Raw genomic sequence first — 14,936 nt, 5'->3', positions numbered from 1 at the left:
CAATTTTAATGGGGTGTTGCTCTATAGAGAGGACTTGGGGCATGGCAGTAGCCGGAAGCTGGTGACCGACTCCTCAGGGGCATTCGGGTTCGGCGCCAACTTGGGAAAGAGATGGTGTGGACCAGCATGGCCGGCACGATGGGAGACGGGGGGTCACCAGGGACATTACGGTGTTAGGATTGTTCTCGATAGTGGTGGCATTCAAGCTCTGGCCAAAGCAGCTGCAGGACAAGAAGGTGATGGTCTGGTCTGACAATCTAGCGGTAGTTCAGATTATCAACTAGGGGACAAACAGGAATGGCAGGGCACTGGGGCTACTCAGGGAGCTCACAAGGAGCTTGCTGCAGCTGAATGCAGAGGTCAGGGCACGGCATATCCCCAGGGTTAAAAATGTGGCTGCTGATTCTCTTTCTTGTTTGCAGTGGGCAAAATTTCAGGAAAACCATCCAGAGGCGAACACGAGGATGACACCCTTCCAGACACAATGGTGGGGCTTGGTTGGGGAGATCTGAGCACACTGATCAACTCTGCACTGGCGCCTGACACGGTGCGAAGATATAGAGGGTGCTGGGACCGTTTCTTAGCCTTTCAGAACCGCACCCTGCCCGAGACTGAAAAGGCAATGCCCGTGCGGGCCTTTGTGGGATGGTGTTGGCAGCAAGGAAGGTCCAGATCTTGGGTTGTCTATCATCTGGCAGCCATTGCACATTTTTACAAATTGGGGGGCTGGCCCAATCCCACAAAAGAACATTACATTGTCATGGCTATGAGGGGTTGGGCCTGATGAAAGGCGGCCCATAGATGTGGGGAAATTGCACGAAATAATCAGGTGCCTGTCATGGGTGTGTCGGGACGAGTATGAAAAAGCTTTGTTTACAGCGGCCTTCTCACTGGTGTTCTTTGGGGCTCTAAGGGTAAGCAAATTGGTTCCTGCCAACAAGAAAGGCAAAGGTCTGGGTTTTCTGAGGAGGTGTGATGTGCGGGTAAAGGACGAGCAGCTGGACATATTTCTGAGGAAATCCAAGACCGACCAAACAGGGAAGGGCAGAACTATCACGCTGGGGGGCACCCGGAACAGCCCGGTTTGTCCATTGGGCTGCGTAGTCACATATTTGAAGTGGAGGATCCACACGGGGAGCCTTTTCTAATGCATGGGGATGGGTCAGCACTGAGCCTTTTTCAATTTAAGAGAGTGATGGACATGGCACTAGTGAAAGCAGGGTTCTCAATGGGGGTGTACGGGACACATTCCTTTAGGATAGGGGCAGCCACGTCAGCAGCAGGGATGGGCTTGGGAGCAGAGGCAATCAAACGGATTGGGGGTTGGAAGTCTGGTTGTTTTAAAAGATATATTAGACATGAAAAAATGTAGTATTAACGGTCCCCCTCCCTATTTCCTCTCGGTAGCATCAACGAAAGGAAGGCGACGGTCCGTCTGGGTGGTGGGCCATTCGTTTGTGTCAAGGGCTGGGGCAAGCTGGACGCCCAAACAGGAGGAGTTGACCGCCGGGGAATACTGGGTGCATTGGCATGGAGTGCCAGTTATGAAGTGGGCACAGCTGCGGGGGCACGTGCACAAACTCCTGGGTAAGCAGCGGAGGCCCGATGTGTTGGTGGTACACCTCGTGGCAATGACCTGGCTAGTCTAGGGAGGGGGATTCTGCTGAAGGAAATGATATCTTCTTTACAGGAGTTATCGGCAGAAATGGGGGAGACCGAAATCGTATGGTCAGAAATCATTCCAAGGCAGGAATGGAGGGGTGCTGAGAGTCATGCAGCCGTGGAGAAGTCAAGGAGGAAGTTGAATTGTGCGATGGCTAAATTTTGCAAAGGAAGGGGCTTCCAGCACATCAGACATGGTTTGATCAACCTCAAGAACACGGAATATTACTTAAGAGACGGTGTGCATTTGTCGACGCTGGGAATGGAATTGTTTTTCTGGAATGTGTGCACAAAGTTACTGGAACTATAAGCAAGGAGAGGAGGGAGCCACGGTGGGCGGTAACCCATCTTTGGCGTGGCGGTGTTGTGGCGACCAATGAGGAGAGAAAGACTCCGAATGAGCCATTGCTAAACCAGAAGGGGCTTCGCTCATTCTGCACAGCGCCTCCTGGGAGCCTAAACGGCGGGGATGTTTGGCGGTAGCAATTGGGGCTCAGCTTCCCCCCAACAAACGGCGCTCCCCCAGTCTGCAAATACCTGCAGGGGCAGGCGGTTCTCAGACTCGAAGGGCTTGGGGGAGTTGGGCCTGCAATGGACATGGAGAAAAGGGGGAAGCAGGATGGGGAGCAGTCGTCGCATCTTTGGAGCTATTTTCAATGGCCCTCATTACGACCCTGGCGGAAATCAACCGACCGGACCGCCATAGCGTAAATAGCGTTTCCGCCATTGCACGATGGAGCAAAGTGCGGCTCATTCCGACCCATCGGGCACGAGCACCAAGCCATGGCGGAAGTGCAAAGTCCGCGATGGCGGAAATGACCCCAAAACGGCCCACACCGCCGCCGTACGGCGCCCTAGGTGCAATACCGCCACCCATCTCAGCGGACACCGCAGTGAGCGCCAACCGGAAAGTACGGTGACCGTAAATATACGGAAACGGAAGTAAAAGCATGGTCCCGGAACGGGAAACATCACGCCGTACACCTATAAAACCACAAATTCCACACAACCATTAAAAATACTACCCTGAGACACATCCCAACCCGTCATCCACCCTAGTGAAACCAAGAAAAATGGGAAAAGTAGCGAAGAAAGCGTGCGACCGCAAGCGGCAGGTCCACTTCTCCCGTGAGGAACTCACCGTGCTCACAGAGACCCTCCAGGAGAATGCTGCCGCCGTCTTCTCCACGCAAATGACCAGGACGGCACTTGCGAACAAGAAGGCCATATGGGCCCTGGTGGCACAGCGGGTAAGTGCGGTGGGGACCGCACCCCGCAACCCACAGCAATGCAGAAAGCGATGGGACGACCTGCGGATACGCGTCCGTAGCATACTTTCTGCCAACCGCAACATTGCCACAGCCACCGGGGGAGGATCGGAATCACCCATCAAGTTGACCCCCTGGGAAGAAATCTGTGCCTCCACCATTGGAATGGAGAGCATAGAGGGAGTCGGAGGGATGGAGAAAGGAGTGCAGACATCCGAAGAATCAGGTAGGTGTCCCAAATAAAACAATGCCAAAACCACAATGTCCAATCATGTGAAGTACCACGTGCCCACATAGTGCAACAGTAACACATGTCCAGGAGAACGTCCACATACATAGGCCTGATAGCACACTTTAAAACTCACATCAAATACATAAATAATTAAAAATCCTAAAAACACCCTCTACACGTGCAGCAGGCACACCCTAACTGCAGGCTGCCAAACAACTGCACCCTCACTCCACACACAAATGAAACCACCTCCAAGGCCCCGACCCAAATCACCCTCAGGTACCACCCCAATGCATGTGATACATTGCCATTCCAATTCCCACAGACCCATTAATAACGCTCGCCCTCCTTTACTCCACCACAGGGTCCGATCCAAACGACGAGCTCCAGGACACCCCTACCAGCACACCTGCAAAGAGGGCCAAGACCAACGGCCAAAGACCCTCCACCTCAGCTGCACGCATCAAGACACGGAAGCAGCACAAATCAAGTGGCAGCACAGAGGAGGGAACTCCAACAGGCACCCCAGCAGCCAGCATGCCCACAACACCACCACCACAGGTCCCCCCAATGGATGCCACAGTAGGCACTGCTTCTGGTGGCAGCAGCACCATAGGTGACACTGCATTAATGGCAGCATGCTCCGACACAGAAAACGGGGATGTCGAAGTCAGATCCATCCATGACCTGTCCCAATCCCCCTGTCTGTTCCATCCCGTACACCATGAGGATACCACGCAGGGGCACCCACAAGACGACGACTGGCCATCCCCCACAAGCCCTGTGGCAAGGCAACATGAGGTGATCAGCCACTCTGTGACACCACCGCAAATGGCCATGGCCCAGCAGAGGCAACAGTCCCTCGACCAGTTAATCGTGCAACAGCAGATACTGGCCACGCTCCTCAAGGACCATGCCGATGAATGTGGGGGCACTAAGGCAGACATAGAAACATCAACTGAGACACTTAAGGCAGAAATGGAGAGAAGTACAGAGACACTAAGGGCACAAATGGAGAGTAGCACCGAGAGCCTGAGAGTACAAATGGAGAGAAGCACCGAGAGCCTGAGGGGGGAACTGCATGCGACGTCCAAAGACGTATGTGCCGAACTTGCCGCAGTGCGCCGTGTGCTCACTGAGCTCTCACAAACCCTTAGGGACATGCATGGACGTGAGCAGGCAGAGACATCATCTGTTGCAAGTTCCGTCCAGGGCAGCCCCCAACGTAGATCTGGGAGGAACCTGCGCTCCACAGGCAGGGGTGCCCCTGATACCCGCAGAGGGAGCTTGCAATAGCGACTGCCCACTGACAATGAGCATCTTTGGACACTGGTGTTCGGGGGGGAGGTAGGAGGGTGGAGGGGGTGTGTTGGGCTCACTTGGGTGGCGGATCGATAGGGTGTTTAACATGATATCACATATGCCATAAACAATGCACGATCATCCAATGAGATGTGTGGACATTGATCTTTGTGTACGAGGCCATTATAGGCGTACAGTCCATATTGTGCATGTTCCAGACACACACAGTGCCACGAGTCCCGTGTCCATGTATCGGCCACCAGGCGTGAGTGCTAGAAGCATGCATCTATGAGATGCTGATGAATGTCACGGCCCTCCTGTGCCTCGCAGACTCCTTGAGGTGCTGCCACATCCCCACCCTCATCATGACCATCTTCAGGTGCTTGCAGTTCTGCATCAGGGGGCATGGGCACATTTCTACGTACGCACATGTTGTGTAGCATGACACATGCCATCACCATCTTTGCAACCTTCACATGGCGGTACAGGAGTGCCCCGCCAGACCTGCTGAGGCAGCGGAAACGAGTCTTCAGTAGGCCGAATGCCTGTTCTATGACTACACGGGTACGTGAGTGGGCATGGTTGTAGTCCTCCTCATGCTGGTCCCGTGGGTTCCGGACTGGTGTGAGGAGCCATCTCTTCAGTGGATACCCGGCATCACCTGTATGTGGACAATAAACGAATTATGTGGAATGCCATTGCTACGTACGCACCCCCCCCCTTCCTGCCAGGTCATTGCCGCATCACATACCCCACATCATCATGCATGAAATGAGACTCACCGAGTAGCCAGGATCTGTTCCCTGCGTGTCGCTCCATGTAGCGTGGTATTGTAGAGTTCCTCAAGACCATAGAATCATGGGTTGATCCAGGGAATCGGGCACAACAATGTGTAATGATCCTGTTGGAGTCACACACCATTTGTACATTCAGAGAATGAAATTGTTTTCGGTTGCGGTACTGGGCCTCCATGGCATGTGGGACGACCAATTCCACATGGGTGCAGTCGATGGCACCAATGCAACCCGGTATGCCGGCAAGTGCATGGAATCCCACTTTTGTGTTGGTAATTTCCTGCTCCGAGCGTGGTAGAGAGATGTAGTCGTCTGCGTGCTGCAGGAGGGCATCGAGCACTTGCAATAGTGTCCGTGAGAACAGTGGCTGTGATATGCCATGCAACTGTCCGACTGTGTGCTGGTAGGTGCCTGTGGCCAGGAAGTGGAGTACAGACACCACCTTCAGTAGGGGTGGGATGGCGGTTGGGCTATCTATCATGCTGACAAGGTCAGCCTGTGTCATGTCCACAATGGCGGTTATGGTGTCCCGGTCCAAACGGTAGAGGGTGTGGATCTGCTCATCAGTGAGGTTGAACGGATGTGCTCGGAGGCGTGGGATTGCGGGCTGCCTGCGTGGTGGTAGTGGCTGTGCTGGCGGCCCTTGCTGGCCCTGCCTTGCCCTCCTCCTCCTCCTGCGTCTCCTCCGTGCGGCCGGTTGTAGTTGGTGTTCGTCTTCTTCTTGAAGTTGGAGTACTTGCAGTGCTATCAGGTCCCCCAGGGCCAACATAGCTAGTCCTGCCGGTAGCATTTCGGAGTGGGTGTGGTTGTGGGAGGAGACTGGGGGCCTCATTACGACCCTGGCGGAGTGGGTTTACGCCAGCGGTATTCGCGGCGGACCCTTCCGCCCTACTACGAGTTCCCGTAGCGCCATGGATCGGTTTCCGCCTGGTTTTTCCGGGCGGAGAAATCCATGGCGCTACGGGACCTTGTTGTTAATTACGCCACCGTATTTTACGGTGGCGTAATTAACGCCTTCCCCACTCCCATTATACCCTATGGGGCAAAAATGGGAATGGGGAAGGGTAAAATGGGGAATGGGGATTTACCGCCCCGCCAAGGTCGGAATGGGGCGGTAAATCCACCAACCCCCATGGCGGTATCGGCAGCTTTCCGCCGTGCTCCATGGTGCATATTGCACCACGATCTCCGCCAGGGTCGTAATGAGGGCCTGGGTGTGCTTTCAGGCTGTATGGCCTCCACCTGTGGTGATTCATTCCACCTGTGCAAGCTGCTCTCCCCTTTGGGCGAGCACGTCCCGCACACAACGCTGCAATTCGACGAATGGCATCTTGCTATTACAATCATGTATTTGTACCCGATGGCAGTGTAACATTGGTTGATATGTTCATTCGGCTATGGTCCCATTGTTTCACATACTATCTTTGCAGTCGCGAACAGACTTGTGAAGGGTCAGTGGAACGTAGTACTCGAGTAACGGTGGACCCTCATGCAACACTGTACCGAGGTTCACCGACGGGCGGGGCGTCCCATTTGTGAGTGAAGGCAGTTGCCATTTTCACACACAGCCGCACTAGATGGATTAATTTGTGATTTCAAGCGGCCACAGATGCCTTTTCGACGTGATGTTGCAAATGAGGAATTCGAAGGGCGGCGCTTTCGGTTTTCAGCTAGCGGCGAGGAGATGCCCACAGGTCTGACTGCAAATATAACGTTCTATTGTTCAATGTCCTTGGGACAGGGGCCATGGCGAGGATGCAATGATTGATATGAATAGTTTGGGATGCGCAATAGCGAAGTGGGCGATGAGGCCGGACGTTCCCAAATACATGTTACTTCACAACACTGGAATTACGGGCTGGGGCACAGTGGATTTTGCAGGCTGCATAACGCACAGACTCAATGGAAATTTCACATGTTATGTGAGTATGGAAACAGGCGTTTTCATTACGGGATGAGGGAATGATGTATGGATGCATGGACAGATGATTTGATACAGAGTTTGCCATGTACAGGGCTTCTTGGAATCTATCCGCCTCCCCTGCGCTATGTGATGCAGGGCTGCCATAGTGGGACCATCGTCTATCTGGCCTTGTTGAGCCCTCCCTGTCTCGACGCGCCTTCAGACACTTGTGTCTATGCACGTTACCAATCCCATCTGATGGATTCTGTTTTAACAGACGCATGCACAGGTACACTCGTTTGTGATGGTGTTTTCACCTCGATATAGATAGTTATGATTCGCAAGTGGTTTTTGGGTGGTGATGATCCTTTGGAGTGGGCTAGCATGCATATGGCTGTGGATTTGGTGTGATCATTGAAGTGAGTAATTCAAATGTAGTTCTGATGGCCATACTATTCTTTTTCATTTCATTTGGTTGACAGGTATCTCCTCCCCTTTTGCCACTGCCATCTGTATGCCACTCCTGCAGATGGATTTTACTCCCGACACCTGCTGCTTCGTGTTAATCAGTGGAGCAGCATTACGATCTTATGGGACGATCGCCAATGGGCCACATGCCCTTACGCAGTACTAGTGGCTAGGAGCAACATTTCGGCCTTTCAGCTGGACTAGTGCCTCCCTATTGGGACGGCCCTGCGGTTCTAGGCGCTTCCATGTTGCCTTTTCGTACGAGAATGTAGCCCCTGTGTACCATGAAGGAACAGGGCGTCACACAAGCAGAAGCTGGTCATTTATTGCGGATGCAGCCCACAATGGTGAAATGTGTTTTGGAGTTCATGGCCTAATGGCTGTATGGGCTTGGTGCATTTGTTGTGCATTAAATTTCTATTCTGATATGAACCGTGTAGCGTTCTTCTTTGCAAGTGATGTGGCATATTCCTATTTGGGAAGCGATGTATTGTGAGGAGATCTGCATTGGGTTCCAGCTTCGGAGTATAGTTGCGTGGTACTGTGCTGGGCGCGTTTGCCTACGAAGCCCAGTGAGGTCAGGGATAAGGGCTGCCAATATGACTGTTTTGATGATGTCATGCTCAGGGGCGGGGGATTAGCTTTTGTGTAACAGATGCCGGTCAGCCAGTTGGATTTGTGGAATGATGTGATTATCGGAATATTGCTGGTCACAGGTGCCTGTGTTTGCGTGCGTTTCTTGGTGGGAGACTGAGGTCATGTCCATTTGTATGGCTTCTGTATTCGTGCCATCTGTGCCCTGCAGCTCCCATTGGCCCCTCTTGAGATTCATTTGTTCGTTGGCAGGCATGGATGACTAGTACATTTCACTGGTTGCATTGTGTGACTTCATTGCACCTACGGGGAGTTGTACAATGTGGCCAGGGAGTGGTGTACAGGCACTCAGTAGGGCCGTTTACGGTTGGTTCGCGATGCCGTACTTCTCACCATGGCGGAATGGTACTTTCCGCCGTGCTTGATGGCGTTAGGTGCATGTCCGCTTGGGTCAGAATTCGCGTACCGTTGCGCCATGGTGGTAATTACGGTTTGGCATGGCGCGCGCGCGCGTACTTGGTGCAGTTAGCGTTGGCGTTCACTACGGTGTCGCTAATGGCATCGTACTTTGCGGTGACGGGTCATAATCGCACCGAGCGCTATTCGATGGCGGTATTGCATTTCCGCCATCGTTTTTCGATTTCCGCGAGGGTCGTAATGAGGCCCAATATCTGTTTACTGTGGTTATATAGATGTGAAAATAAATCTGCGGCCTTGTTATGCCAAACCAAAGGAAAATGTCTCATTCAGCACCTTACTGGAGGGGAAGGAAGAAAGGAGCACGCAAGAATGAGAAATGGGTGATACATATGGCATAGCTAATGGACAAATGCCCAGGTTATGTACACAGCACAGCCTTCCCAATCCAATCTGGGCCCTTATCAGCCGAGCAAAAAATGGCAACAACTGTTGGCGACAGCACATCTTGACGTCATTACGTTCTCCATGCCCCCTGCAAGTGGGCAGCTCGTAGAGGGCTCATTGCATGCACTGATCGATCCAGCATAGACTTAAGAATAGAGAAACTTTACAGTTACTTTATCAAATAGCCCATGCGCCCACGCTTTTCTGAGAAAGAAGGAAAGACTCGTGACCCCTTTCCTCAGTTTTCCAAAGTGCATTTAATTTTCAGATTTGTACTTGTTTGCAAGTGCCCTATGTAATGACACGTGTTTCAACGTTTACTCGTCTTTTTCAAATCAGGGCCAATGGTACTTGTCCACGTCTCTATCTCTGTTTTATGTATCAAGTCACAGGTTGAATCCCAAGCTTCTTAGTCCTGTTCTCATACGAATACGTCCTCCACAGAGCGGGCGAAAATCTGAAAATTAAATGCACTTTGGAAAACTGAGGAAAGGTGTCACAAGTCTTTCCTTCTTTCTCAGAAAGTCATGGGCGCATGGGCTATTTGATAAAGTAACTGTAAGGTTTATCTTTTTGATTAAACGGAGTTGAGGAAGCAAGTACTCTGTAGTTACTATTCCATGCGACCAGTAATAAGGAAATCCATACATCACCAAAAAATACAAAAAAATATATTTAAAAGGGTGCTGAGGTCCCCACAAAGGAATACCCACCAAAAAGAGATTCCTCACACTTTGCTAGACTTAAGACTAGTTGAATTAAGTGTGCAATTTACTGCTAAAGAATACACTATGTGCCTATTGAAATGGACACACCTCAAGGTACACGGTCATGTGCCAAGGCTGTCTATTTCGACCTGTGTGCCAGCACCCAACCTGGGTATTCATCTAAATAACCCATGGGCGGCGCCCAAGATGACTTTGCTTGTGGTCCACAAAGCAAGCAAGGCAGGGTAACAAGTACTGGACTGTATCTGTGCTCTGCCCCGTTGCCGGCATCCCAGTCTGAAGCGCCGAAACCTTGCTACCAATAAGAGGTGCCGACGGGGGCCCCGAGGGAAAGTCGCATTCCAGTGATAACTTCTTCTTATTCCTGTGGCAATCCGAAGCTAGACATGTCCAGAGTCTGCAGTGATTGTTGGCGGGCAGGCCACTCGACACATCTGCAGAGGGACAACTGTAGAGCGCACCCTGCGGCCTCTGGAGCACCGGAGCCACATACCCTGGCTGGGGGCACCCAGCACACCACTGCAGCCTCGGCTCTGGGGGCCCCCAGGCCGGGGTTCCAGCCACATGGCCGTGATCACACGGCAGAGACATTCCATGTGGACGCAGGAGTCACAATGTGCTGTCTCCAGGAGCCATTGGCCACGGAAAATGGACTCTTGGCAAGTAAGAAATGGCTTGCTGTGGGTTTGTGGCGGACTGATGTGGCGAGTGACTTTATAGCTGGCTAGTACTTTGCAACTTGAAGGGTTTACCTCATGCCTCCAGCCTCTTTTGCACCCTCTCTCTTCATGCAAGGGCATATGTTGTGTTTCTTAACTGCATTATTTATCATTTGTGTTATATTGCACAGATGTTATCCCCAAATCATATTCCTTGTTATTGCCCAGAAAGAACATGGCATGATAACCTGTTCTGTGGTTTTTTCCCCACTCTGAGAGTCCGCAGCCATCGCTTTTTGCTCACTAGATGCTGTCCTAGGAGGGGTGACGTGCAACACTAGATTCTTCCTAGATCCTGTCTGACCCACTAGATCCTCCCGAGATCCTGTCTGACCCACTTGATTCTCCCTAGATCCTGTCTGAGCCACTAGATTCTCCCTAGATACTGTCTGACCCACTTGATTCTCCCTAGATCCTGTCTGAGCGACTAGATTGTCCCTAGATCCTGTCCAACCCACTAGATTCTCCCTAGATCCTGTCCAACCCACTAGATTCTCCCTAGATCCTGTCCGAGCCACTAGATTCTCTCTAGATCCTGTCTGACCCACTAGATTCTCCCTAGATCCTGTCTGACCCACTTGATTCACCCTAGATTCTGTCCGGGCCACTAGATTCTCCCTAGATCCTGTCCCATCCACTAGATTCCCCTAGATTCTGTCTGACCCACTTGATTCTCCCTAGATCCTGTCTGACCCACTTGATTCTTCCTAGGCCCTGTCCGACCCACTAGATTCTCCCTAGATCCCATGCCACACTGGTTGGTGGTCTCCTTGATATGCTGGGCTTCTTTTAGGACTAGCTTACTGGTCATTTCCACTTATATTCTGCCGTTGGCTCCCAAACATCCTTGGCTTCATTTTTCAGTTCCATTCGTAACCCCTCTTTCTTTCTTCTTCACCCTGCACTTCGCCCCCAGCCTTAATCAATATTTCATTGTGAGATAGGACGTTGTATTGGGATGTGTGGGCCCTATCTTATTTTTAGTCTTTTTTTTTGTTGTTTATTTTAAATCAAGGCAGGTTGACAATTACATATCATTAACAATAACTTAGGCTTGTTGATCCCCAAACATTCCCTTCAAGTCTCGTCCCCTCCTCCCCCACGTTCCTGAGATGGGAGTACCCCTGCCTGGGCCGTCCGCTGTGCGCCCCATTGTCTATGTGTCCCATTCGGGGTTTTCCTGGTCCCTTAGGGTCCACCGGGCCTTGATGGGTTTGTAGGTCAGGACGGGAAATCGCCGATCATATTCCAGTACCGGGGCCCAGTTGTTCTGGAATTGGTGGAGGACACCTGCTTTTGCCGTTGTCACCTTTTCCGCGATCAGAATGTCCCATAGCTTTGTCCACCACTGGGCCATGAGGGGGCCGTCTGGGGATTTCCAAGACAGGGCCAGCACCGTTTTCCCAGCTAGTAGACATTGGATCAGTAGTTTCGCTCTATTTCCAGAGCGTGGGTAGACCGCGGGGATCGGGACACCCAACAGGACGGGCTCCGGATCCAGCGGGATTGTTGTTCTGGTGATTTGTGCGATGGTTCCCAGACATAATTTCCAGAATCACTGGATCTTTGGACATGTCCACCACATGTGGAAGAAGGAGCCAGGGTGGCCACATCCTCTCCAGCAAGAGTAGTCCACTTGGGGGTTCATGTGATGGAGTCTAAGGGGCGGGTAGTACCACCGCAGCATGATTCTGTACGCACATTGCCTGTTGGTGAGGCAGGTGGATGAGGCGTGTGCTCGGGTCCAGATGTCCACCCAGGTCTGGTCCTCTATCGGGTGTCCCAAGTCGGCCTCCCATTGGGCCATGCAGCGGGTCCTCGTTACTAGGAAGTCGCCCAGAAAGCGCCCTATCTTCTTTAGAGATGGTTGCATCCAAATTATTTTATTTATTGAACATTTGTAAGGTGCCTATACACAAGAAAGTGTTTCCAGGTGCCACAAGGGGGAGGGGGAAGGTGGAAGGGGCCCAAGGAGCTGGGTAAGTGCTGGTGGGTAAGTGCATGGGGCTGACTCGAGGGCAAGGGAAGGGATAGGGGTAACTAGTGTGAGGAGGGGGTTGGACCAGACCCAGTAGTTCAGTCAGGGAAGGGTGCCCGAAGGCAAGAGCTGGAGGGGGGTACTGAGGCAGACTGGTCAAGCGAAGGGCCTGGCCCCTGTATGACTCAGGGGGACCAGGTATCACTTTCAGGGAGATGTGCAGTGTCAGCCCTTTCAGGGTGATGTGAAGTGTGAGCATTTTCTGGGTGATGTGCAGTGTCAGCACTTTCAGGGAGATGTGCAGTGTCAGCACTTTTTGAATGATGAGCCAATCAGATAACACATTGTCAAAGTCATTAAAAGGGAGCCCGAAAACGGAACCTTTCTGTCTACCGCTGTAAAATGCACGATTTGAACTTAGAGCTGCTGCTGCTACCACCGTCTCTTTGAAGAGTGCCATCAAACAGCCCTGCGTCCAACTTGAAGGTCAACCTGTCCCCCAAGTCACCCAGCGCAGACCCAACCAGGTGCTCTGCCAGGAAGGCTGTGAGCTAGGTCTTACCCCGTTCAGTAATCCCCTTTACTTTGTCTAAAACAGCTCTTTTCCATACTGACCTCTTGAAACATCTCTTCAAACTTCTTCAAACATGTACTCTTTCCTCCTTGTACGTGATCCGCATCTTCACATCGTCAAGGTTGGGTTTGGGATTAAAGATGGAGGCAGGGCTGGGTCAGGATTAGAGTTAGAGAAAAAGGATCTAGTTTAGAGATAGATTTAAAGATGGGGTAAGGAAAGGGCTAGGGTCAGGATTAGCGTTAGAATAAGGGTTTAGTTTAGTGTATAACGAATCAGGAGTTCTTATCAAGGTGATGAATACATAATACAATTATCAATAGACGCAAGAGAGCACATGCTTTCAAGTAGATCTGGCTTTATTGGGACAGAGCAGGACGCGACAGAGGCCCAAAGCCGTTCACCCCTGGATCTACAGGTCTCAAATGAGAAACCCATTGACCAGTCTAGCTGCATGGAGTATTTGATATATTTTTCTAGACTGTAACCATATTGCATTTTGGTTTCCACAGCTCATGTGCTCGTCCGTGCAGAAGGCGCTGTTTGACGAAGAAGACCGAGTGAAGAAACTGCAGCAGAAGCTGGCCACCTTAGAGAAACGGAACAAGCAGCTCCGCGACCGAGTCAAAAAGGTGAAGAGGTCCTTGCGCCAGGCCCGGAAGAACAATAGGCATGTGGAGCAGATGAACAAGAAGCTGAACGAGAAGCTAAACGAGAAGATGTCTTCCGCCGCCATCCAAATACCCCACCTGAACTCCTTAATGCAAGGGACCTCACGCTCCAAGTACATGAAGGTTTAAGGAGGAGCCGCTGCTGCGGCCGGAGACGCAGTGACTGATCTAGTCTTGCTATCAATGCACGGCTGGCAGCGTGCCATGGTTGAGGTTGCTGGGCATCCTCTCTTCATGAAGCCAAGACACAAGTCCAGTTAAATGTCTCAAGTGTCATTTTTAGAAATGGAAGTAGGAAAGCAGAAGTGCCCCTACGTTCTTGACGGGCAGCTCACAGTCTTGCATTCACACTAATGCATTGCACGCATTCACGCTGTCTCTAGCGTGCACCACATTTCGACTGTCAAAACCACACTAGCACACCTTAAAGGGCATTACACAAGATTTGTAGTTTAACAGAATCTCTCTCCACCTATATATATATATATATATTAGATATTTTAAAAGCTTTTATAAACTATTTTTATTACACAATGATGTAATCCAGTTTTGAAATATGGCATAAACATTGTTACTCTTGTTGCATCCCTCTCTTGCCATTTTTTACAACCGAGAACTCTGAAGTTGCAATGAACTGTTACTTTGATTGGACCCATGTTGCAGGTCATGCAAACATTTGATACTATCATATCGTTTTAACAAACTATGTGAACCCGTGCGACCCTAAGCTCGAACTCTGGCTTCCTCACTTGGTTGAATGATGCAGTCCTGAGCAAATCACTTGACCTGGCAGTGCCTAATGTCCGTTAGCTGCTAATGTAGTTGTGATTCTGGTAAGTGTGCAGTATACAACATCCTCACTCATGCATCACCTAAAAGACCGCAGTGCTGCTCCACATGTAATAATGATCATCTATAGGAAGCGTGAGCCGACTCGCCGATCACTCAATAGACCGCAGTGTTGATCATCTATAGGAAGCACAGCGTGAACCGACTCTCCGATCACTCAATAGACCGCAGTGCTGATCATCTATAGGAAGCACAGGGTGAGCCGACTCGCCGATCACTCAATAGACCACAGTGTTGCTCTACATGTAATAATGATCATCTATCGGAAGCACAGCATGAGCCGACTCTCCGATCACTCAATAGACCGCAGTGTTGATCATCTATAGGAAG

General features: G+C 51.1%; 1 protein-coding gene across 1 annotated transcript in view; it reads left to right on the top strand.

Moving 5' to 3' along the window:
• The window catches only part of CCDC3 (coiled-coil domain containing 3), a 182,577-nt gene extending 168,235 nt beyond the window's left edge, over positions 1-14,342 (top strand). The window contains exon 3 of the mRNA XM_069627793.1: positions 13,599-14,342. Within this exon, the coding sequence (XP_069483894.1) occupies positions 13,599-13,886 (288 nt within the window). The 3' untranslated portion in view covers positions 13,887-14,342. The remainder of the gene's footprint in view (positions 1-13,598) is intronic.
• The last annotated feature ends 594 nt before the right edge of the window (positions 14,343-14,936 follow it).

The sequence above is a fragment of the Ambystoma mexicanum genome, chromosome 12 (genome assembly GCF_040938575.1).
Source record: "Ambystoma mexicanum isolate Mex_15411 chromosome 12, UKY_AmexF1_1, whole genome shotgun sequence".
Taxonomy (NCBI): Eukaryota; Metazoa; Chordata; class Amphibia; order Caudata; family Ambystomatidae; genus Ambystoma; species Ambystoma mexicanum.
Note: the sequence above shows the minus strand (reverse complement) of the source record. Positions and strands in the feature narration are given on the sequence as shown.